At 36.5% G+C, this 25,315-nt stretch overlaps 2 protein-coding genes across 31 annotated transcripts; both read left to right on the forward strand.

The window, feature by feature from the left end:
* The first annotated feature begins 320 nt into the window (after positions 1-320).
* Positions 321-13,221, forward strand: HDA9 (histone deacetylase 9). 30 transcript variants are annotated; one of them, XR_016044486.1, is made up of 14 exons: positions 321-372; positions 3,232-3,348; positions 3,507-3,624; positions 4,096-4,170; positions 4,268-4,487; positions 4,969-5,032; positions 5,692-5,784; positions 5,946-6,054; positions 6,483-6,548; positions 6,632-6,722; positions 9,700-9,787; positions 9,919-10,023; positions 10,503-10,569; positions 12,601-13,221. XR_016044486.1 is itself a non-coding variant. In XM_088851973.1 (14 exons), the coding sequence occupies exons 6-14, from the start codon at positions 4,973-4,975 to the stop codon at positions 12,687-12,689; spliced, it is 732 nt and encodes a 243-aa protein (XP_088708099.1). In that variant the 5' UTR covers positions 321-372; positions 3,232-3,348; positions 3,507-3,673; positions 4,096-4,170; positions 4,268-4,487; positions 4,969-4,972; the 3' UTR covers positions 12,690-13,221. The 30 variants fall into 30 exon arrangements, 11 of the variants coding, with proteins under 11 accessions (XP_088708099.1, XP_020527330.1, XP_088708094.1 ...); XR_016044487.1 differs by having other exon boundaries at positions 9,925-10,023; XR_016044483.1 differs by having other exon boundaries at positions 9,717-9,787.
* Positions 13,222-19,015: 5,794 nt separating this feature from the next.
* Positions 19,016-24,947, forward strand: LOC18441370 (neutral/alkaline invertase 3, chloroplastic). Its single transcript, XM_006851488.4, has 6 exons — positions 19,016-20,069; positions 21,033-21,198; positions 21,653-21,864; positions 22,523-23,016; positions 23,452-23,500; positions 24,090-24,947. Exons 1-6 carry the CDS (start codon positions 19,377-19,379, stop codon positions 24,414-24,416), a joined length of 1,941 nt encoding a protein of 646 aa, XP_006851551.1. The 5' UTR covers positions 19,016-19,376; the 3' UTR covers positions 24,417-24,947.
* The last annotated feature ends 368 nt before the right edge of the window (positions 24,948-25,315 follow it).

Here is a 25,315-nt window from a genome sequence, read left to right on the forward strand (position 1 = left end):
TTTTGCTGCTACATTAATCGATACTAAGTTACTCGAACTCAGCCCGACTAATCGGCTTGGGCCAGCTCGGTCCGAGTCGCACTTTTTGACATGGTGTTTGCAAGAGGAAGTGCAAAAATTGAGGGAGTAAGTTTATAAAATGCTCATGCGGGAGCACCACACAAAGTGCTCCTTGACGAGCTCTCGCTGCATTTTCCCCTGAAGTTCGCGGGAGGCCGAAATCCACTGAAAATATTCCGAAATCCTGAAATATTACCGAAATATTGTCCACAGCTGCGCTCGCTTCTGTGCTCTAATGCCTCCAACTCTAAGTTTTTGTTAGTTCTTCATCAGAGATGCCGTCGAAGGACAAAGTCGCTTTTTTCTATGACGGTAAGCCCATCTTTGAAACCCTAATTTGACAACTGAAAAAGATGGTTTGCGTTCTTTCTTTTTTTGCTGAAAACCTAATTTTGATACGGTTTTTTTTTTTTTCTGAAACCCTAACAAGGGAGTTCAGTTTTAATTTTTGCTATCTTTTTCCAATGAAACAGCTCAAAATGTTGGTGAAACCCTATTTCTTAGAATTGAAGAATTGAAGGTTAGAGTTGGGTTGTTTCCGAAAATCCCTAATTTCGAGAGTTTCGAATGTGATAGTAAGGATTTGGATAAAATCATTTGCAATCTTCTTCTTCTGATTAATCCAGAATTTGGGGTTTCTTGGCATTAATGGTTGGGTTTTGATACTAACTGGAAAGATTTTCACTCAGACTCCAATCTTTTCAAACCTGAATTTTTTGGCCAAGGGTCGTAGAATAATGCATCTGTATTATTTCCCATTGCAACTGTACCTTGAAAAACTAGTTCAGAGCTTCTTACAAGTGAAATTAGCAGGAATGATGTTTACGAAATATATTTTTTCCTAAACTCTCGAGGGTTTGAGGTGGTCCCGAACCGTTGTATTAATAGGTGAAATGGAAGTAAAAAGATTAGAATTACACTGATCTCACTATATACTTTCTATCTGCTCCATGTACATGAGGTCTTCGCTGCATGCCACTCAAGTGGGCTTGCAAGTGCTAGTCCCCATCTTCTATAAATAGTTATCTCCTTTTCATCCTTCAGGAAATACGGTGAAAGTTTTAATGGAGATCTTCTACTGGACTTGATCCTTTGTTTACTTTTTTCAATTTGTCTGGGCCTATTTATTGAATAAATGGACAAATAGTTAAGTTTACATGGATAAAAATTGAATTTTCTGGTTATGTAATCAGAAAATGAATGGAATGCTTCTGATTACAATGAATGGAATGCTTATTTTTGAAGAATGAATGTATTGGATCTCAATGGATTTTGGCGTGCCTAAACAGTCCTGAAATATTTAGCATGTTACCTCCCCCTTCATTTATATAGATTTCTCTAATTGTTCGATTATGTTTATATGTTTATGAGTTCCTCAAAGGGCACTAGATCTAATCAGTTTTAACATCTTCAATTTCCTTAGAGAACATCCATTATTGTAGAAGCAGTCAGTTTAGGGGTGTTTCATTGAAACTGGGTTTTTTATGGTTTATGTCGAAGCTTAAAAGCATTGTGGTTGCAAACTTTCTACCCAGTTCTAATTCCAAAGAGCCCGTTATTTGCAATTGTTTTCCTTCTTTTTATTTTGGTTTTTTTACAACTGACCTTCTCAGTCATCAGGATGTTGACAAGTATTTCTTTGTCCTTTTAAGAGGGCTCATGACATTCTCTTCCACTATCCCCACTCCAATGAAATTTGGGATTTCCTTCTTTTCTTGTGTATATAATTGGTTCTTCCTTTTTAGTCGGTTGATATCATCCTTTTAATTTCTCTCACCTGCATAAGTACAATTATTAGAATATGGTTCCAGCAGTTCTCTGTAGTGGTCATTCTTTAGTTTTTTATTGCACAAAGTAATTTGATGTGCATTTCTTGAGATTTGTTACCAGTGTTCAAAAAGGCCTAGGCGCCCGCCTAGGCATTTTGGGGGCCTGGCCGCCTAGGCGACCTTTAATTAAGAAAAAAATTATAATATAATTATTATTTATTAATTAATATCCATAAGATTTGGTTTTGGATATCAAATATTCACAAAATATCAATTTCATCAAAAGTCTATGACTATTCACAAAATATAAGACCAAATCGTTAAATGTTCCATCTACAAATATGTAAAAATATCAAAAAAGTGAAACAAAACTAATAGGATATAAAAGCATCACACATTGTACAAAATAAGAACCAATTATTCATAAAATAATTCAATATAGGACCAATTTCATCGTCCAAACAAGTTAACAATCAATTAAGCACAGAAAAAAAAAAATCAATCTTTCAACTAAAACATGTAAATATATCATAAAAGGAAAAAAAAAATTAAAAAAAGAAAATCAAATGTTTCAACACATAATATGTTATAGCAAAAATACTCATAATGGCATAATTCTCTAAGAAAATCAAATGAAAACAATGTCGGCCCAATCCTCGTCCATGTGATTGCCAAAAGTCCTCACTATTGACCACTAGAAGCTCCGAAAACTAACACAAAACATTGCCTTTGATTTTGGAAGAAATCGTAAAAATAAAAAATTTATCGATCTTTCGATAAATAACAAAAGAGAGGTCTTTGGGAATTTTTTCTCGCTTTAGATGACACAGATTTGGTTTTGGGGGTTAGAATGTCCCCCAAAACCCTTTTCCCCCTTTAGGGGAGGGGGGAGTTACTATTTTGACCATAACCAATGGCATTTTTAGCACCTAGGCAGCGCCTTACCCGCTTAGGTGGGTGCCTTGACTCAAGCCACCTAGGTGCCCCGCCTAGGCTTTCTAGGCGATTGGCTGCCTAGGCGGCTGGGCAGCCGAATTTTCGATAACTGTTACTGAAACATAGCTTTCTTCCAAGCATGGATGATTCATTTTACTAGATAGGGATACTGTGAATTTTTTTTTAAATAGCAATGGACTATAATATATGGTACTTCAAGGCGGCTTTCATTGAGTTAGATGATTGAAGATGAATTTGAATTTTACCTAGGTGCTGGCCCTGTGAGGCCCCACTTAAGTAAATATCTAATGGTCCATTAGTGAGAAAGGATGGTGGATTTAGCCTTGAAGTACCATTTATCATGGTCCAAGGATGGTATTATATTTTTTTTCATTTTTTTATTTCTACTCATGCAAAAATGCATAACTTACCCTGCCAAGATTGATCGCTGGTTTGGATCATGTAGGAGATGTTGGGAATGTTTATTTTGGTCCAAATCATCCTATGAAGCCACACCGACTTTGCATGACATACCAACTTGTTCTCTCTTATGAGCTGCAAAAGAAGATGGAGATATATGTTGGTGACAACTAAAATTTGCTTCTTGTTTTCTTTTCTTCTTAATTAAGGGACAGCTGGAGTTTGGATCTATATCTTGTTGTATTTGAGGAATGTTTGGAACTTTGATATGCATGGATATCTTTCTTGTATTATCTAATGGGTTTTTTCTCATGGATGCAGCGACCACACAAGGCATATCCTCAGGAGCTTGCTCAGTTTCACTCGGCTGATTATGTGGAGTTCTTGCACCGAATAACACCTGATACCCAACATCTGTATGCAAAAGAGCTAGTGAGATGTATGTTACATAACACATGAAGCTTGCTCCTGTTTTTGGTATTTGAATGGTAACTTTTGTCCTAACATTAATTAAACTGTAATTTACAATGCTTAGCTTATGAAGATTCTCTGGTAATATTAGAAAAGGAGCGGTGCGTGAGCAGTAATGATTCTTACTATAATCAGTTCTAGTATGTTCTGTCGAACTTTGAGTTTCATGTGACTTAAGTTCTGAACAATTCAATCTATCCATTTTCTATTACTGTACTCATTTTTTTATACAATAATCACTTTATTTTAGATACACTATGTCATAATTTCTATTCTTGCCATTTAACTACCTGAAAACAAGTTTTTTATGTTTTATCTACATGTTGACTTTTGCTACCTAAAGGCCTTTTTACTGACATAATATTTTTAATCTGTTATTGTATTTGTTGAATTTTTCTATTTAAAAGGCCTTTTTACTGACAATGTTTTTTGTGTGTAGATAATCTTGGTGAGGACTGCCCTGTGTTTGAGAACTTGTTTGAGTTCTGTCAGATATATGCTGGTGGCACTTTAGGTAATATTTGACTGGTGTTGTGATTTGTATTTAGCAGTAGTATCTTGTTAACTAGAGATAATCTCTTGTAGATAATCTCGGTTTCTGCTTCTTGCAGATGCTGCACGCAAGTTGAATAGTAAACAATGTGATATAGCTATAAATTGGGCGGGTGGGCTACATCATGCCAAAAAGTGTGAGGCGTCAGGTTTTTGTTATATCAATGATCTGGTTTTGGGTATTTTGGAGCTTCTCAAACATCATACTCGAGTGTTGTATATTGACATCGATGTCCATCATGGGGATGGGGTTGAAGAAGCCTTTTATTTTACAGATAGGTAATGCTGCACGTTGGTGCCTGGTATTTTTATTGTAGTTGAGCTTTTTGTATGTCTCACATACAATCCTCTTGTGTTTGATTGCCTGACTCTTCCGTTTACACTGATTTGACATTTGCTTTCTCAAATGTTAGTAGACATTTCTCTTAGCTACTTGGTATTTTCTCGTTGCTATCTGAAACTTGTAGTTTTATACCAACTTATATTCAACATGTCTATGTTTTGATTTGGAAATTGTAACTATTTGGCACTCTTTTCTTGGTTTGTCTGGTTATGATCTATAAGCATTTGGTATTCATATGTTTTCAATTTTTTTTTCCCTTTTGTATTATTGAAGAGTTCAGTATGGGTTTTTTCATTTTCCTACTCTTTATTTTTATCTCCACTGAAAATTGAAATTTTTTTATACTGGTCAACAAGCTTAAAGACAAACTAAATTGTGGAATGAACTCAAAGTAATGATTATTTGATAATTTGGCAGGGTTATGACTGTGAGTTTTCACAAGTATGGGGATATGTTTTTTCCTGGAACAGGGGATGTTAAGGTAATTATGTTTTTGTTGGATCATATGGTAACCTGTAAGTTTCAGAGGTTGAATATTATGCTTGTGGTATGTTCTGTCACTGTTGTATATGGTCTTTATTGTAATGAAGTTGTTCTCTATTCATTTCCTTAGTTTAAAAATTTCTTGGCGCGTTTCTGATGGTCTCTCAGGGAAACAGTTTTGTTTCTTCTTCCTCCTCATAGGACTTCACTTTATCCATGTGATTGCAGTTTGCCCTCAAAATTATTGAGTTCATTTCAAAGACTTGAGGTTTTACATATGTTGTTACAATGCACGTGCGTGCTGCATGAAGTGTAATCTAACCTTGATCTGTACTTTTTTCTTTGCTTGGTTTCTCCATGACTTTTATCCTACTATCCAACTGTCTAACAACTATAGTACTATGAGAAAACAACCTCTAAAAGGTTTGAGAGAAGGAATGGGTCTCAAGAGGAAAGATGAATGTTAAGCCTTGTTAAAACAATCATTGTCTATTTTCAATTTGGTTTTCCCCTCTTTATGATATCATAAAAAGTCGGAAAATAGTCTATTTTATGGGAAATGGTGAAATAAATTATATTATGGGAATTGGTCCCAGTAGGCTTTGTTTCTTTTTTTTATTATTAGCAAGTTGGTAAAATCTTGTCTGTGTTTTGAAGGCTATAGGAGAAAGAGAAGGAAAGTACTATGCCATAAATGTCCCTCTCAAGGATGGAATAGATGATGCCAGTTTTACTCGTCTTTTTAAAACGGTGAGTGTTTGTTCAGCTTCCAGAAAACCAATTTTTGTGATTTTACTCTAATGCCATGCTTGGTTCTCATGCTATTATATGGATCATCATAAGTCCTTGAATTATTGGTGATTTATTTATTTTATTTCGTGACTAACTTCTTATAACATGTATTGATGTAGATTATAGCCAAGGTTCTTGAAACATATCAACCTGGTGCTATAGTTCTCCAATGTGGAGCTGATTCTCTTGCTGGGGATCGCCTAGGCTGCTTCAACCTTTCCATTGATGGTGCTAGTCTCCCCGTAATTGTGACTTATGCATCAGTTTTTCTCCAAGTTGAAATGGAAAGTATGCCATAATTCAATTGAGTATGTCGTACAATATGCCGAGGGGTTGTCCACCATCCACTCCAGATAAAGGATGGTGGAGATTGACCATATTGGGGGCCTCAGAGACACACACCAGGTACAGTTGGTCTCCACTGTCCATCATCAGGAAGGTATAGTGGATGCCCCTTCCACAGGCTGTTGTATACCATACTCTTTTGGATCATCTATTCTTTGTCAGTTTGAAAAACCAAATGTTTATCAAATGACACAAAAAATAATTGGTTTGGTAGTTATTTTCTAGAAATTTTCAGTTGCACAATAGTGAATACATTGCTTTTGTTAGACAGTCTCATATTGTTAGCTTGAATTTCGTTTCTTCCTAACTAGGTCTTGCTGATGTTAGGGCACTCTGAATGTGTAAGATTTGTGAAGAAATTCAATTTGCCGCTGTTGGTGAGTTATGTTCACAAAAATGCAATCTTTTTGGAACTTGGCAAACATCATGCATTTTAGCCAGAAACTCATGTTTATTGCAGGTTACTGGAGGTGGAGGCTACACAAAAGAGAATGTGGCTCGTTGTTGGACTGTTGAAACAGGGGTTCTTCTGGATACAGAGCTTCCAAATGGTATAGTATTTATAATTTATTGTCGATGATATTTTTGGGCAAGTGAAATTCTGTAAATTATGATTTGAATTTGTTACTACTGGAATATTTATTTATATATTTTAATTGTTAACCTATTGTGTTGAGTGTGAAAGAGTTACAAGAAGGATCAGACAGCCCATAGGGATGGGTGCTCGTTACAGCTTCCAAAAAAAAAAACTTTTCTAACTTAACCTTTACAAAAATGGGTGATAAACCCCTTTTTTAATGTAGTTATCATTTTTTTTTTTTAAAAAAAGGGTGATAAACCCTGTACAATACAGTAAACAGAAAGGAGATGGCAGTCCAAAAAACATAAAGTAGGACTTGAGCTCAAAAAATTGCCAAAGAGGTCCCGCTGGTTGGAGTATCTATTGCTGAACCAGAACTACTCCAGTTTTAGTGAGGTTATCAGCAATGTGGTTTGCTACATGCCACATATTGAAATAAATATACATATGCCTGGAAAGGTCGAAAATTTGGTCAAAATGTGTTTGAGTTGCCAAGGTCATGAGGAATCCATCTTTTCCCACGATATGATGTTTTTGGAATTCCCTTCCACTACCAAACAATAAAACGTGTCCATCATAGCCATTCGGATCCTTCTATAGCCTCAGCAGTAGTGGAATCCATCTTGTGAATGAGCCCAGGGTAGGATAGGAGCATGTCACCTCTGTGATCTCTGAAAAGGCCACCAGAACCCACCGGACCTGGGTTGCCAAGGGAACAACAACCGAAATTGAGCTTGAGAGAACCAGGTTTTGGCTGGAGCCAAACTGAGGATCGAGGGATGTTGGTGGGCACAGTTTCCAAATTGGCCTGCTAGTCTTGGAGAAAGTTATTGGTAGTGTCTAAACTTTTTACAGTTTGTGGCCCCAATGAATACTATAGCCTTGATCCGATCCATTGTGGTTGTGGCTGAGTTTTCTTTACCCTCGAAAATTCTTAGGCTGCTGTTGCTACCTTTCCACCCAGATTGTCCACAGTTGCTGCTGTTGCTGCTCTCCAAATAAACCATCCTGCAGCAGGCCAGGGCAGTGGGAAACCAGAAGCTTCGAAACAATTGTGGGATGGAGGAAGGCGTGGTCCAATGCAATTTGAAGAGGTGGAGGTGATAGGCCCAGATGTGGGAAGCCCATTCACAGTAAAAAAAGAGGTGCTCATTGGTTTCCTCTGCAGCTTTGCACATTGTGCATTTATTAGGAATAGGTGTGCAATTGGTCAATCGTGAGGACCCTCTCGGAAACCTCCAACCAGCAGAAACTTGGGTTTTAGGGGGGATAGCAGGAATCCAAGCATGGGAAGCAGCAGAAGGAGATGTAGGGGTACAAGGAGCTTGGTGTAGTAGGATGAAACCGAGTACTTACCAGATGGTGTGGGCATCCAAATGATAGTGTCGACCCCTTCCCTGGGTAGGTATGTATCTTGTATGGTGCAAAGGAGGGACTGGAATAAAGGAAGTTTGGGCTCCACGCCCTTTCCTCTCCCAATATTTCAAAGAGATCCACAACCCAAGCATCCCTGTCCCTGGCCAGCAGGTAGAGATTGTTGAACCTTTCCCTCAGGTTAGAGTTTCCTATCGACAGGTCCGTCCAAAATTTCACTCTAGTGGCCGATCTTACTCTGAACTGAATATTTGATCAGAATTGGTCTGAAGAGGACAGTAGCGAACGCCACACCCCTGATAATCTACCTTTTGGGGGTCCACTTGGCAGCCCAGAAAGAGGTTATTTCTGCCATAATACTTGCTGCCATAGATGATTATGTTGAGTGCCAAATCGTTACCACCATTTACCAAGAGCAGGGCTTTATTGCCAAGGGAACACCTGATGCCTAGTCCACCCTGTTTTTTAGGTAACTGGACCTTATCCCATGCTAGGAGGTGGAGTTTGTGCTTGTCACTCTCACTGACCACGGGAAGTTTTGCATCTTTTGCTCCAGATGGGCAGCAACCGAAAAAATGGATCTGAAAAAGCGACATTTGGTAGATGGGAACATTGGAGAGTATGGCCTTGATGAGAGTTAGATGGCCCGACCTCAAGAGGAACCTACCCTTCCACCCTGCTAACTTATGGTCTAATTTTCCGCAATGGGATCCCACGACTGTTCTTTTGGCTTGCCAATGCATAGTGCAAGTCCTAAATACTTGGTTGGTTAGTGATCTACCCGAGAGCCTAGGATAACAGCCAAGGTTTTGGGGTTGGGAATGTTCGATGGCACCCATTAATTTGGATTTGGCCCTGTTAATCTGAGGCTAGTGGCAAACTCCCATCTTAGGTACACCCGAAGGATTTCTATATGATGTTTAGTTTTGTAACTAAACTGAGAATGATGTGGTTTAACCTCCGTCTCCTGTCTTAAGCTGTAATCAAATGTTATTAGCTTGAAATTAGCATGCATTTCTCTATTAACGAAGAGCCGTACTGCTGACTGGTGGTGTTACTCACAAAAGTGCGCAAGTCTACCCATTTGAGTGCTTCAGTCGCAGTATGGATGGACCACTAGACATGAGGCATGTGCCTATGACCATTTTTGAACCCCGCTTGTTTTATCCGTTCATTCTCACAAAAAAAAAGAAAGAATTGTTTTGCCTTCAGTCACAATTAATGCTAATCATAATACATGTACTCAGTGAAGCCGAACATGCCTTGAGTGTTTTAGGTTTTAGGGCTAATGGAAATTTTGTCCTGCAAATTAAAAAGATGGAGAAGGAATGGAACATGATACTGATGTTAGTTGTCGGAGGGAGCAAATTGAAACTATCTAAGCACTCTGTTGTTTAGGATTTTGGGCATAGATCTGCACGGACATGGTACTCTACAAGGATGTGGTAAAAAATAGGCTTTGTCATTGTCTTTTTATTGATCAATTTTTTCTTTTTAATGCCTTGTAGTTAGTATGGTTTACTCTTATTGGAATGGCATTTAGTCCTTAACAGTCTGGACATCCGTTGGCCAAGTGCCTTTCCTTTTGCAGAAATTCCGGATAATGACTATATAAAATATTTCGGCCCAGATTATTCCTTGAAGATTCAAAATGGAAATGTGGTATGCTGTTTTGTTTTGTTTTTTTTTTTTTTTTTTCGCTTGTGGGCTAAATTTCATAGTTGTATTGGCAATGAGCAATGGTATTCTCTTCTGTTCTAATGCCTTCGCACTTTTCAATGTTTGATTTAAAGTAGCAGGAAAACTTAAATAGCAAATCCTATCTAAGTTCAATCAAGGTGCAAGTCATGGAAAGCTTACGGTGCATCCAGCATGCCCCTGGAGTACAGATGCAAGAAGTATGAATCTAGCCCATATAGAGATCTAGGTTATTGTACTGGAGTTTGGGGTTTTGACATGCATTGGAGTTTTGGGAACTATACCATAATCCACAATGGCTACAGGAGACTGTAGTCCTTTGGGTTCATCTCGGTCCATTCAAATGATGGATGGTTGTGGAGTGGGACACTGGAACCCACCAGAATGAGATATGAACCCACATATGGCTACCATTCTTTCCACACGACTTTCCATTTCGTTGAACCGTGGTGACCCAACTAACTGTGGTTTTCCATGTCTCTTAGACTATAGTGTCCTTTTGATAAGAAGTTCTCATCAAGTTGTGGCACTCGAGACTTGAAATCCTAGTAGCGAGGGCCACAATGCTTACCGGGCTTGTCATAGGAACTCTGTCTAATACACTCAAAGAGGATTTCAGGGCTTAGCAACTCTTTGGAGTTCCATGTCTATTTGTTGTAAAATTTAAAATTTTTTGCAGGTGCCTCGTGACTTTTACATCCCAGATTCTGATGAAGATGAGCAGAATCCAGATGAACGCGTTGACCGTAAGTACATTCCCCTTTGAATGTAGTCCAGCCATCTGTCTTTCTTTTTTCCATTTTTTATGCTATAAACCACTGGTGTGCAATGCATGGTACGCCACCTTGACATTCCTGATGATGGATGGTGGAGATCAATGGTACTTCCCACATGATGGACATCACCTTTCTGCAGTTTATCTCCACCATCTGTCATTGGAAATCGACAGTGGATACCTTGCTATTTTATATGGAATCTTTTGGTTGGGTGCTCTACCTGTGTCACACATGTAACAACACACATGTTGAGGCATATTCTTATTTATTAACCATCTGCCATTGATTACTTCATTATGGGGACCTGATCTTTTTAGTTTTGAGTAGGCATATTTGAACTTGAAATGCCTACAGAACATAGCTAATATATGTGGATTCAGCCAATTAAGTTATAATTGATTATTTCTTGCTACTGATCGATACATGGAAGTCATGGAACATGAGTGAAACATCTCTTGCTACTCATAATATAGCCATGTTATTGAATCCTCCTCTTCATGGCATGAGATTTCTAACATCCTGTATCATGTGATGATGTGAAATACTGACACACACACATACACTGTTTTCAAATGCGGGATCTAATGTCGATACCTGTGGGGGTCCGATTCGCTGTGCTGCTACAATGCAGTCCCGATGCGGGAGGATCACCTCTGATGTCAATAAATTTTAAAAAATAAAAAATCATAGTGTATAAGAATGCATAAAAAACATAAATGTTTGATTTATGTGAAAGTAGGCATTAGCACTTAATATATTAGTTGTCTGAGCTCCTGGATAGCCTGATAAATAGTAACGGAGTTTGTTCACTATTATCTAGTGGTCTAAATGTCTAATACTTCAGCATGTAAAATAATGTCATCCATTCTATCTCATTCACTAAATTAGATAAATAAAATTAAAATCGAAAATCAAGTAGTCATGGACATAACATCCAGTGATCGAAAGTACTTCATTGTTTACAATCACAGGTACATACTACAAACATCCAAACTTCAAAGTTTAAACTGCAAAGGCCAAAAGTTTATGATGTATAAAATAAAAATGTAATCAATACACCCAATGACTCTTAATGTTCAATCAGGCAAGTCATACAGTGATCCATCATATGCATGGTGAATCATCTCCCAAATAACTTCAAACAAATCCCAAAATAATCTCAAGTGGTATAAAAGATTCCCGTAGTTTCTTCAAAAGCTTCAAGAAAAAAAAATCGGTTACTAGTTTATTATTTTTAATCCCCATAGAACCATGTAAATATGCTCTTAAGTTTTTTGGGTTTTCATATGATCCTTTCTCCCTTTTTTAGGGGATAAAATTACCTAAAATGTCGTTGCTTACAGGGATTTTCTACCCACTAGCAGTGGGCCACATATGCATGTGCATCGCACCTCATGTGATGCACTAGTAGGTGATGAGCCGGCGCATCACCATATCCTGCATATGCGGGGAGCAATGCGCTCCAGGCCAAATAATGCATTATGAGACTGCATAATGCCTCATCCAGCCGAAAATAATGGACACATGTACCCATATCCATACAATATAGATGCCGCCTGGTGTACCATATATCCCAACATTAGGGCCTTTGGTAAACTTTACTTTAGTGCAAGCGCATCAGGCTGATGTTTTTGATGCGCATAAGAAATGGACATGACCTTATTGATGACCACTTATGGCTTTCTTTGACTCCCCTTAAACATGCCATATTTTTCTTTGTTGTTAAGGAGGATGAAAGAAGTTGGAAGTCTTTCACCCGAATACCAGTGATTTTGTGCTGGATTTTTGTTTTTCTCTTTTCTTTTTACTTCAAGCACCAGTTGCTATTAGTTCCATCCTTTCTCTGGAGTAATTGCAATGTGAATTCGCTACATCAAATTTTTTTTAGAGCATAAGCATAATAGTGAAATAATCATACATTGAGATTGCAGTTAATGTAATTCCTCTTCCGTCATAACCTGATTAATCTTCAAATACTAAAAAGAATGGTTTTATTTACAGAGCATACTGAAGACAAGCAAATTCAACGGGAGGACGAGTATTATGATGGTGATAATGATAATGATCACACCATGGAGGATGCCTTGTAAGACCTCTCTCTCTCTCACACACACACATATATTTACACATGAGAAAGCGAAGCTACGAGAGATTGCTCCAGAGAACAAACAAGGAAGAACGAATTATAGGCGAGGCTTTTTGTTGCAAATCTTGTTCTTCTCGGGTTGGCTTCCTGTCCAGTAAATGTATTTTTCCCCTAGTTACTATGTTACCTAGAAAAACAGACATGTTTGTCCAAATTCGATGTGGTCTAGGTCTAGTTCTTTGGCTAGAAAAGCTAATGTGCAAATGATAAATACTTCATATTTATTACAGTTTGATATGGTTGGCGTAGTAGCAAACTCTTGGGTTCAAACTCCAGCCTTGTGTTCCCTACATTTTTATTCTCTTGTTTGGAAGTGATTTGGAAAGTGATGACAAGGTGTGCAAGTGTGAACATCTGTCCAAGTGTCGAAATATGTCGACACGCGATATTTCAAGAATGACGTATCTGTGACATTAATGTATCACTCATGCTTTAAACCTCAAGAAAATGTATGCCAGTCTTAACTTTCTTTCTTATTTCTCCTGTATTTTGGTTGAATCTTTAGTTTTGCTTATTAATCTTGTTTGCCTTGAAATTCTTCATGTACTTCACTTGCATTATTGAGTTTGGAATGTAGGGTCCCAATTTTTTGGATGGGTTATTCTGAGTATGGAGTATCTGGTTCAGTTGACATGGGATCTGGACCATTTATTCATGGATCCTATGTCTGGGGTTGGTGGCTATTAGGTTTTCTTTTTTAATAATTGCCACAATGATTAGGTTTTCTTTTTTCTTTAACAAAAAAAAAAATGATTTCCACAATTATGTGGTGGGCATGTTCATCGTGTTTCAGCTTTTCAACGTTTTTCATGAGATTGATTACAAAGAGACTATTTATCTTTTGTACATGAATGTCACGATCATTCATGTCTTTTAAATTTTAAAATGGATGGTTGTAATAAGAGTATCAATAGTCACAAAGTTTCTAAAAAAAATAATTATTGGCTTTCGTGCTACTTTCAAGTCATCCAATTTCACATCAAATGAGTAGGAATGATTGTGACATTCATGTACAAAAAATAAATGGTGCCTTGTAGACCATTCAATTTTATTTATGGAAAAGTTTATATAAGGTTGTAACTTTAAAATGTAGAATTATAAAAGTACTTCAAAAATCAATCAGAAAAAAGTTGTTTTAATGTTGAAAAACTTTGATAATCTCGACATCGAGATGTATGAAAGTCTAAAAAATAGTGAATCTTGCAACTTATTATCGAGACTGTTAATTTTCAATATTTTCATAAGTTTATAAATCTACTTGATTTTAATCACTTTTGAAATTTAAAATTTTATAATTAGATATGAAAATAGATTTTGAGATAATTTTAAGAATTTTTTACATCGAAATTACATGTTATGATAAAATTTGGAGGTGTATCTTAATTGGATTGTTTAAGATTGCAAGCTTATAAAAATCACACCCTTTATTATTTTGATTGTTTTTTTCATAGGGATTTATACTAGTGCCGTATGACTGGGAACAGTGCGTGCAAAAGGGGCAATCACCGTGGCATTATTGGGTTTGAAAGGTAATGGTTGGAGAGTGGGTCCAACAAAAGTGCTTGGGGCTGTTTCGTTTGTGGTAAAACGTTTGAGGGAAAAATCGGTGTTTAATCATAAATAGGTTGAAGGGGACGAATGGAAAAAATAACGGAACAAATGGAAAATAATAACTGAGAAATGAAGGTTTTATATTGGTTATTCATCAAATAAGGACTTCTTGGAAAGTCGTGGTTGTTATTGTTTTTTCACGAGATAGTAACGGCCATTATTTATGAGAAAAAATTCACATAAGGTGCAAACTTTATACTGGAGTAAGGTGCACGTAAAAAAAACCCACTAGAGAAAGTTGTTTTTATGATGGAAAACCCTCAAATCAATCGTCGAGATTGATAGATTGAAAAATTGAAAATGTTATTTTATATTGCTTAGGGATTATTTTGTGACTATAATTGAGAACTCACAACCGGAGATCACGTAATATTCGTTTTTATGCAAAATAATGAATGTTTTTACTTATATGATGATGGAGTTTTGAGGTGCATATGTAATTCTACAGGTTGTAACCTTATATAAACTTCTTCTTTACTTATATTGGACCGTGTTTGATGGATTTGATCTCATGTCCCTTTAGATATCTTTTATTATAAAAAATTGGTCATCTTGACGAGGTTTGATCCAGCCAAAACTAGTATAACTATCAATTGGTTTGACAAAATTTTAAAAATATTAAAAAGATATAAATAACAGTTTAAATATTTATAATCGTAAGAAGAAAACAAGTTGTACATTTTATTTGGACTGTTGACTATATCGAAATTGGTTGAGCGGATGGGTTAAAAATTGGTTTTGACCAATTATAGACCAAACTTGACTTTTTCACTTAGATCATAACGTTGAAAGTACTAATTGTTGGTTTGACTGTTGGACCATTGATTCAGTCCAATCTTGATAACTATGATGGCATGTGTTCCTTTGTGAAATGACGACTGTTATTTTAGTTGCTATTCTTTTATAAAAAAGTTGTTACTTTGATATCGTACATCATTTTTCCACCTTGTTTACAGTATGGTGATGACCTTGTTACCATATTGCTTTTCTGGGGATTGTATACAATGACACCGTTTACCTTTGATATAATAAGGTTACAAATACTTATGGTCATCCGATGTGAAATCTTATAGTTTGGTTAAGTCACAAAGTTTGATTATTATTATTTTTTTAACTTTGAGCTTGGTTAATAGAATAAATGCAACCACCCAATTTTACATCTAATGGTCAGGATTATTTGTGGTCACTTTGTATCAAAAGTAAATAGTATATATATATATATATTTTTATTTGTAACTTTTATATACTTTTTTTAATGTGGAAAGTATGTAGTAAGACTATTTACGAAGACTATTAGCCAAACAATTGCTGTGGAAGTAGGATGTCATTTACTCCTCAAGTAAAATCCCACCTATAATTAATTTTAGGACCCCAATTTTGGGGATGTAACCTCTTCATTCAATAATATAACCTCAATAAAAAAAAATTTCTTAATTGTATCATCTACACACTTAAAAAAATAATATCTTGAGATTGAATAGAGAGTATCTAATTTTTTAGATGGTAGTTCCCAAAATTTTAGAATGAAAAAATCCTCCCAAGTAAAACTTTTAATCAAAGTGGAAATAAACTATGTTCCCAAATGAGGGTAGTTTACGTGCTCATTGCAAAATGGGAAGGGTAGTTAGAGGTGTACTATTATACTAAAAGGATTGTATACAATGAGACTATTTATATATAAAGAGGTCACAATTACTACAACCATCTGATGCGAAATCTGATAGCTTGGACGTGTTATAAAGTTCGATAAATTTTATTTTGAAATTTAAGCTTGATCAATGGAATAACTGCAACCATCAAATTTACATCTAATAGTAAAGATTAATTGTAATCACTTATAAGTAGCCTCCTTAAATACTAAAAATTTTGAAATTTTTTTTTTTTAACTCTATGCAGAGAAATGACACCCCCTAAACCATTCAATCTCATATCCAATGGTGAGGAGTGCGGGATGAGATTGTGACCATTTTGTCATATCATCTTTTTTGGAAAAGGTCTTTTGTCTCAGGGCGTCACATGCTGACATCCACGTGCAAGCAGCAACTTTTGATACCTCCCCTTTGATTGGACAGCCTAGATCTAATATGGGGAAAATCGCCGTGATCTAGCCGTCAAAACTTCTTGGATACGAAAGTGCACATGTATCTTGATGGCGAGAACTAGTTATAAGATGTGTTGCCCAGCCATGCTATGCCATGTGGCTAGTTAGGAGGCCAAATATTATAAAAAATTACGATAAAGCCCTTCGTTGAACATTTATGGGATTGGTGCACTTTAATAAATCGGATTTGGATAAGGGACAGGGTCGGGGTGATTGTACCACATCTTAATTTGTGGTTTTCATTCTTATTGACATGATTTTATTAATATTTTTAAAAAAATCGAACTCTTATTTACTTGAATATACGGGTAGAAAAATAGTAGGAGTATGTCTTTTCCACTAAATTACCTAAAAAAAAGATTAAAAAAATAGATTTAAACCTAAATTTTGATAAAAAAAATCATGAAAATAGAAATCATCGTGGATTATGAGGGTAAAGCCTTTAAGAAATGTGAAATAATTGCTCTTGACAATGAGATCATTTATTTTTCACGTAGAAAGGTCATGATCACTCTTAGTTATCATATATAAAATGTGCAGCCAAAATTTATTGCTTTTGAGATATTTTCAGTGAGTAAGATATTGCCAGACTGCATCCTCCCAGTGTCGAATAAATGGATCATCACGCCAAAGCGAAGCTGTGAAATGCCGGGCTTAACATTATTCCAGAAACACATGCCAGATTGCATATTGTAAACGCCAGACTGACCCCATTCCAGTAAGTAAATTGTCGGAGCATTACTTCAAATCATCGAACTGCCCACATTTACAGTAAACATATCGCCGGACTGCGCACATACACTGCCGGACAACTGCATCTTACAGTATACAAAATGCCAGACCGTGCCCACAAAACGACAGATTGCCTAAGCAAACGCTAGATCGACGATCACAAAATGCCGAACTACCTACATAAATGCCCTTTTTAAATGTAGAAGTTAAAAAGAGGGGTTAGTTTTATCTTTATTTCTAATTTTTTTAGGTTGTGGGTATTAGTTAGAAAAGATGGTTTTTAAGAAAAAAGAAGTGATGAAAGTTTAGGGTGGGGGTAGAGTGTCTAAAAAGTATATTTTAGGGGGTTTTCAACAATTTTCCTTTAAAAAAATTCATTATTGTCATTAAGCTAGTACTAAGAAACAAATTTTTCTGTCAAAATTAGAACAAAAATTGTTTTTGAAAACCAAAATGCTGCTCAAGGGTCAGATTGAGATGCCTCAAGCCTAATCATAACCATGGTAATAAAAAAACCGGATTGCCTTGTTTGATGATTGGTTGATGTCTTTGCTGGTTTGGTTTAAAGTAAAACTTGGATTTGGCCAAGAATCAGTCAGAACCAATATTTGATCGGTTTAATCTTGTGAAACCTACTAATTTTAAGGAAAATTGTTTAATATGGGCTGGACCGCATGTCTACGTATGCAGTCCAGAAAGTGTAATGCTTCCATTTTAAAGATGGATGCTAAGTGTTCCATCTAAAAACAATGGAAACTAATGGTCAAAATGTTTTCTTACTAGAATTATTAATTTTAGGTTTTAAATTTTTTTTATTTATTTATATTCATGATATCCATGTTAGAGATTACATGTCCTTTAAAATTAAGTCTAAAAATCCATCTCAAAAATAGATTTATTAAGATGCCCGCTTTTTTATGCATGCAAGCTTGGCCATGTAGAAAATTAGTCCCTGATTTTAACCAGTTACATAAACTAAACAAAGTTGGATAACTCTTTTGAAATACAATTTATATTTTACATTATTATTTATATTTTTCATTATTTTCTAGTCCAATCGTTTGAACTAATGGTTTAACCAGTTTTGACTGTTCAATGACCTATCCATTTCTGCTAACATTGATTTAAACTTGTCCCAACAAATTTCCTCCAAATCGCTTTATTACAAAAAGAAAAAATCTTGTATCTGTTAATAGAAAACGTATAATAATATTTCATAATAATTCTATTTCAATATTTTTCTTTAAATGGGTAACTTAAAGTTTTTTCTTGGAAGATAATTCCATGGAATTCACTGATCATAAAGAACATGGCACTTGAATGAATCACATGAAGTGGTGTACCATACACCACACACACCATACACTAGTAGTGTACGATGGACTTCTCCTTCCCTATGCTTTAGGGGTATTTTCGGCATTTCACTAAAATTTTAAGTGTACTTGCTGCTATTAATCTGAGATTGATTAAGGTTGATTTTTTTGCTTGGCCAAATAAAGAAGATTTAAATTTTATTTCATTCAATTATCTCTTCTAATAAAAACCAGTGCTGGGAGCTGGTAGTTCTCTCTCTATTCTCTCTTTCTCTCTAGCTTTTAGGTTTTCTTTATGAATCTCGTGCTATTCGAGCTGAATTCCTAATTTTCTCTCTCTAACTTCTCGTGTTTTCATCGTTATTCCTTTTTTTGTCACTCTTTAACTTTTGGGGTTTCTTCTGATTATTTTTGTTGATTTTTTTCCCCATTTTCGTTTCCTATTCATAGAGATTTATCTGGAATCATCTACGATTCTTTTTAATATGTGAATCTCTCTATGTTTTGGATTCTGAGAGAGTTCATTTGATCGTTCTCTCTTTCTCTCTCTAGATTTTTGACCCTCTTCTTCTATCTGATTTCAGGCATTTTTAGGTTTTGGTATCAGTCTCTGAGATTTTTCCGTTCCAAAATTACTCTGAAGAACTTCTGATACAATCAGATAAAATCACTCTCTCTCTCTCTCTCTCACTTTGTCTCTTAACTATTCTCTTTCTCTCTCTAAAACTTTTGCTCTCGCTTTTTCTTGAGATTGATTCTAGCCCTTTTCATTAGATTTCAGTGTGTATTTCTCTATTTTATCTCTAATTCCTGTAGTTTATTTCTTGTCCTCTGACAGTCTAAGTTTGTTTTGGAATTCTTTGTTTGCCTGACAATGAATGTTGTGCACACTCTATGTCGAGCTCAATTTTACCCAAATTTACATTCAGGGAGTTATAATTCATCTCATTTCCTAAGACCCCATGGGAGAAGGTGCAGAAACAAGAGGAATTCTACTGATTCTTCATCTCTCCAGAATTTACAGTCATGGCAATATACCATGCAACTGCAAAACTTCATAAGAATCCATGCAATTCATCGACAATTAGGGTTTCTCAGCAAGAAATGTGGACAAAATCGACCATTGATTCTTCCTTGTCACGGCCAGAAATCTGATCGCCTTGGTGATATTCTTGGCAAAGATGGTAATGGTGCTTGGTCTCCTGAAACTGCCAAAAACGATTTCTCTCCTGAGTTGAATGGAAACAGTGGTTTAGCGTTTGGGTCTCAAAGCCCTAATTCTGAGAAGAGAGAGACAACATTGAAAAGTGATTATTTTGGCAATGAGTCAATTGATGAGAGAGAAAGTGCGGTAGAGAGAGAAGCATGGGATCTTTTACAGGCAGCTATGGTGAATTATTGTGGTAGTCCAATTGGAACCATTGCTGCAAATGACCCAACTGACCCCAGTATTTTGAATTATGATCAGATTTTTATAAGGGATTTCATTCCTTCTGGTATAGCTTTTCTCTTGAAAGGGGAGTACGAGATAGTTCGAAACTTCATTCTCCACACACTTCAGTTGCAGGTATAATGTATTCCTTTCTTTCTTATTTTTCCCTTCTGAGGTACTCTGGGTTTTGCACATATGATATGGAATAGACTGCTAAGAAATCAGAATTTTATTTGTTCTATGTTATTTTGTTATCCTTTATTCGTAATTCAATTTCATTTCGGGTTTTCTTAGCTTCATGTTAAAGTTCATCTATTTTGTTGGGAATTCCATTTTTATTAACTCATATATCATTATCTTTTATTTCATGTGGCTTCTTATTGGTTCCATGGATTACTTTGTCTTAGTATTGTTGAATACTATTTCAATTGATTTTGGTCATTGTATTTTTAGACTTAATGGTGAAAACTCTATGTGGATGAGTTTTATTAACTGCTATTGTAACACCCTTGATCTTACGTTGTACTGATATGCCTGAATATTGGACCCCTCCAGAGGCCTTTCTTATGTCATTGAAAGATTGAGATTTATACCATCAGAACCCAGATTTTTTTTTGGGGAATTATTTTCGTTCGGAAAAAGAATGGGTTTACACTTTGCATCCTTATGATTCTTGTCATTGACCTTGATTAGCGGATTAGTAAATTTTTGTCCACATTCTAATGCTGCATTTTTTCTTTCCCTTGATTAGTGTTATTAGAGTAGTGATCGAATTCTTAACACCAGGCCTAAACATAGATTCAAGAATTGGGACTGGTAATATCCCGTATGGACAGAGAAGCTAATATGTTGGAAATTGTTCTTTTCTTCTCTATACTACTAGAGGGAGATCCTAACGGCAAAGATTGCTAAATGCAGTCATTTGAAGATTGGCACTTAAATTAACATGTTGTGTCCTTACTAATTAAAACTTGTGATTATATGATGCGATTCTAGTTGTTTATGTTCATTATTTACGTAGTGGGAGTAGGGTAGGTGTGTCCAACTTGATTTTCCTTGTATCTGCCACTGAGGGTTTTTTTGCCCTTCATTTGACAGAGCTGGGAAAAAACAATGGACTGTCATAGCCCAGGTCAAGGATTAATGCCTGCAAGCTTCAAAGTACGTACAGTGCCACTTGAAGGAGATGACACAGCGACCGAGGATGTTCTCGATCCCGACTTTGGAGAGGCGGCTATTGGACGTGTTGCACCTGTGGATTCTGGTATATTAGACTGTTTTTAAATTTATTTTTATTGAGTGATTTTATTGCCATTGTCTTCTCCATTTTTTAATATTTATCTGATGATAGTTATTAGCTTTTATTTTTGCAAAATGTTATGTGATCCCATGGACATAGAATTGATGCAATGGACTTATAGTCCATTGACTTCATGACCATTTGCTGAAATTATGGATCATGGATGTTGATGGAGAGAGAATGGCCACAGAAAAGCACATGATCATAAAGAATTTTCAAAAGAGGGAGGGAAAAAAAAGGACATCACCCTGATCGGTGAAGCATTCTCTCTCAATCTGTCTCCATTCCATTAGACAGTGATGACACAATGGACATGAATTCTCCATAGTCTGTTGGATTCTAGTACATCTCCGTTGGTTTTACCTGTTCATTTTAATAATCTTGTTTATTGTGCTTACTTTTGTGGTTTCTCATTCAGGGTTATGGTGGATTATATTGCTTAGAGCATATGGAAAATGCTCTGGAGATCTGTCAGTTCAGGAGAGGGTTGATGTCCAAACTGGCATGCAGATGATTCTGAAACTGTGTCTTGCCGATGGTTTTGATATGTTTCCAACGCTTCTTGTAACAGATGGGTCGTGCATGATAGATAGGCGAATGGGGATCCATGGTCATCCTTTGGAAATCCAGGCAGGCGACCACACTATTTATCAATTTGACTTATAAAAAATATAATGAAAATCATTGGAAAATATAGCCAGTTACCTTATTATTTGTCATGTAATCATTACCTTGTAGATAGTATCTGAGTTCTGATATTCTGCCCTATTTGCTCGAGAACCATAATTAACTTCCCTACTTATGCTTATGCATCAATTAAATGCACAAGAACATGTACTCATTCTTTTCTGCTGTGCAAAGTAAAACTCTAGCACCCCAGTTCGAAAATCCAAAATGCATATTGCAATGGAACTTAAAAAAAAAAAATTTGTACGGTGCAAAATTTGTTCTTCCAAGTAAGTCACTGTTGTTCAAAATTAATAACCCCCACCCCTGAATTGTTTATAGCTATTCAACATGGGAACAAGGTTGAACTAGTTCATTTTTTTAGGTTACCCTTTTTAAAAACAAATGGGATGGTCAAAACTCAGACTGCTGGATTCATTTTCTCAATTTGTTTGAAAGGGAAGCAGAATTGTTAGGCAATATATATTTTTAAAATTCCCAGAAGGAAAAGAAGCAAAACCATTGAAGATACTGAAACAATGACCCTGAAGGTCTTTGTGTAAACCCACTTTTAGATATTTGTATCCCCAAACACCAATATTGAGAACTCCATCACTTGCAGGCACTGTTCTATTCGGCCCTTCGCAGTGCCCGAGAGATGCTCACACCTGAAGACTCATCTGCAGACCTCATGAGAGCTCTAAACAATCGGCTCATTGCTCTCTCCTTCCACATTAGAGAATATTATTGGGTCGATATGAAGAAATTGAATGAAATCTACAGGTACAAGACCGAGGAATACTCATATGATGCTGTGAACAAGTTTAATATATATCCTGATCAGATCCCTCCATGGCTGGTTGAGTGGATGCCGGATACAGGAGGTTATTTTATAGGGAATTTGCAACCAGCCCATATGGACTTTCGATTCTTTTCTCTCGGAAACCTGTGGTCTATAGTGTGTAACTTAGCAACTCGAGAGCAATCTGAAGCCATACTAGACCTTGTTGAGTCTAAGTGGGGAGACTTTGTTGCTGATATGCCATTCAAGATTTGTTATCCTGCTCTTGAAGGCCAGGAATGGAGGATTATCACGGGCAGTGATCCAAAGAACACGTATGCCTTACTTTCCTTTTGTACACACTTTTAGTTTAAGAGAACCTATTGAAAAACAGAAAAGAAAAGAAGAACACGTATGTTATCTCTAACCCATGATTGACTCATCTATTTTATCTTTGTAGACGTGTACTATAGTAAAATGGACCTCAAATAACTGTAGTCTATTGAGGTTGTCTCCATCTAAAGAAATGGACAGTGGAGAGAGAGTGAGCCCCAGTAGAGTTCCCACTCTGTTCATCATCCATCATTTAGTTACAGTCATGTCCTCCAATGGACTACGGTTGTCTATAGTCCATTGGACTTACTATAGTACTTTTCGTTATTTTTTAGTTTTCCTTCGTTCTTTCTTTTATTAACAAGTTATTTTCTCGTGCTTTGTGAGTGTTTTAGTCGTTGTCTTATATTGGCGCCTAATGTTGATTGTGTGTGCAGGCCTTGGTCATACCATAACGGTGGTTCTTGGCCAACTCTACTATGGCAGGTATGTTATGGATATTCCATTTCCATTTTTGCCTATATTTTTCTTTTCTTTTTTTTTGTTGGGGAGGGGACAGGGGGAGTGATTTAAAACTTGGACTGTGGTTGGAACTTTAACAGGTTCCTAGCCTGTGTCAGTGATCCGACTCTGCTGAGTCTCACCAAGGTTCGTAGTCTTCTTGAAAATAACAAAGAAGGGTCCATGGCCTGGTGTGATTCAGACAAGTCTCAGGGTTATTGAGACCGAGTCACTAAGTTTTCAAACACCTTTTTGGTCTTCTTTGATTGTTCATAGAAGTGTGCACAAACAGATACATATGCGTTTTGTCACCTGTGGGCACGTACCCAGATGTTGGCAATCTCCCACCAAATCATTTTTCATATTAGTTTGTCAAGCCATGTCACAGAGAGAGAGAGACAAGGGAAACATTTTAAAATTGAAGTGGGATCACATTTGTACCCTCTCTCTCCCTCTCCCTCTCTCTCTCTCTCACATACACTGAAATTTAACAATTGACCATGGCCATTTTCTTTTTGAGTTTCCAATTTTTTGAGCCTGTCTCAGCTCACCTTACTGATCAAACCTGTTGCAGCTCACTGTGGCCTGCATAAAGATGAACAGGCCACACCTAGCTGCAAAGGCCATCAAGATTGCAGAGGCTCGAATTTCTAGGGAACGGTGGCCTGAGTACTATGACACAAAGAAAGCCCGCTTCATTGGAAAGCAAGCCCGCCTATATCAAACATGGTCCATAGCTGGTTTCCTAGTTTCTAAGCTCCTCCTTCGTAATCCTGAGACCATCAAGATCCTCACCTGTGAGGAGGATGCTGAGCTTGTGAATGCTTTCTATTGCATGCTTGATGCCAACCCCAAGAGGAAGCGAAACCGAAAGAAGTCGAGCAAGAGTTATATCGTGTGATCAAGGAAGAAAAAGTTGGTGATAAGGTGGGTGGTGTAATTGGCCAGAGAGAGAGATAGAGGTGTAAAATGGGGAGGATGCATCTCGACCATCGGCAGACTGGTTTTTAAATTTAACATCTGTGAACTTATGATCGCCACTGCTCACTCTCTCATACACACACGCACACGAAGTGAGATGCCGGTAGGTAAGACAAGATGTAGCCTTGCGCAATGTAGCATGTGTATCATGGTTATTCACCAAGGTAATGGAATTGGATGGGCATTGTATCATAGTCAAGAAGCTGCATTGCAACGAGTATCTAAATAACTATTGGTTTTAATTGTAAAAAAGGAAGGAATGTATTTTATGGTTTTGGGACTAAGATTGGTTTAGCTTTTTTTATTGTTATAGCTTATCTCATTGTATACATTGAGATTGTACCAGGCCCAGACCCAATGAGATTGTCCCATAATGGGCCAGACCAGGATTCTTGTAGTCAAATCTTAAATATTTACCATAAAATGAAGTGGGTGAAATTCTTGCAGTCAATCCTAAATGCAATGGGTGGATACCTGTGCAGCTGTCTTGAACAGATTTCTGTTGGGATATTTCCCATGTTGAGGTAGTCCCACACTCATCAAATCTTTTTCAAGGTGAGATACACAAATAATTAGAAAGGGATGCTTAGAAAAATATGAAGAAATTGCATGGTCCAGCTTCGAGCCAAATGTACATGTACTCCCTCAGTTTTCCCCTCAAGTAAAACATTAGATGGTCGTATTTTTAGGACCCCGAGTTATGGAAGACGTGAACTACTCAACCTAGTAACACATCTTATAATAATATTATATTAATAATATAATAATAATGGTAATGATAATAATAGTGACAATGATAATAATAATTAGAACTTCAAT

Source organism: Amborella trichopoda, chromosome 11, assembly GCF_054954075.1.
Source record: "Amborella trichopoda isolate Santa Cruz 75 chromosome 11, AtrichopodaSantaCruz75HAP2 v2.0, whole genome shotgun sequence".
In the NCBI taxonomy this organism is placed as follows: Eukaryota; Viridiplantae; Streptophyta; class Magnoliopsida; order Amborellales; family Amborellaceae; genus Amborella; species Amborella trichopoda.

Excerpts from the sequence above, each read along its gene's own strand:
- HDA9 (XM_020671669.2), top strand. The coding sequence starts at position 336 with ATGCCGTCGAAGGACAAAGTCGCTTTTTTCTATGACG. Across the intron at positions 3,625-4,095 it reads TGCAAAAGAGCTAGTGAGAT|ATAATCTTGGTGAGGACTGC; the intron begins GTATGTTACATA and ends TTTTGTGTGTAG. Across the intron at positions 5,785-5,945 it reads TTACTCGTCTTTTTAAAACG|ATTATAGCCAAGGTTCTTGA; the intron begins GTGAGTGTTTGT and ends GTATTGATGTAG.
- LOC18441370 (XM_006851488.4), top strand. The coding sequence starts at position 19,377 with ATGAATGTTGTGCACACTCTATGTCGAGCTCAATTTTACCCAAATTTA. Across the intron at positions 20,070-21,032 it reads TCCACACACTTCAGTTGCAG|AGCTGGGAAAAAACAATGGA; the intron begins GTATAATGTATT and ends TTCATTTGACAG. Across the intron at positions 21,865-22,522 it reads GTCATCCTTTGGAAATCCAG|GCACTGTTCTATTCGGCCCT; the intron begins GCAGGCGACCAC and ends CATCACTTGCAG.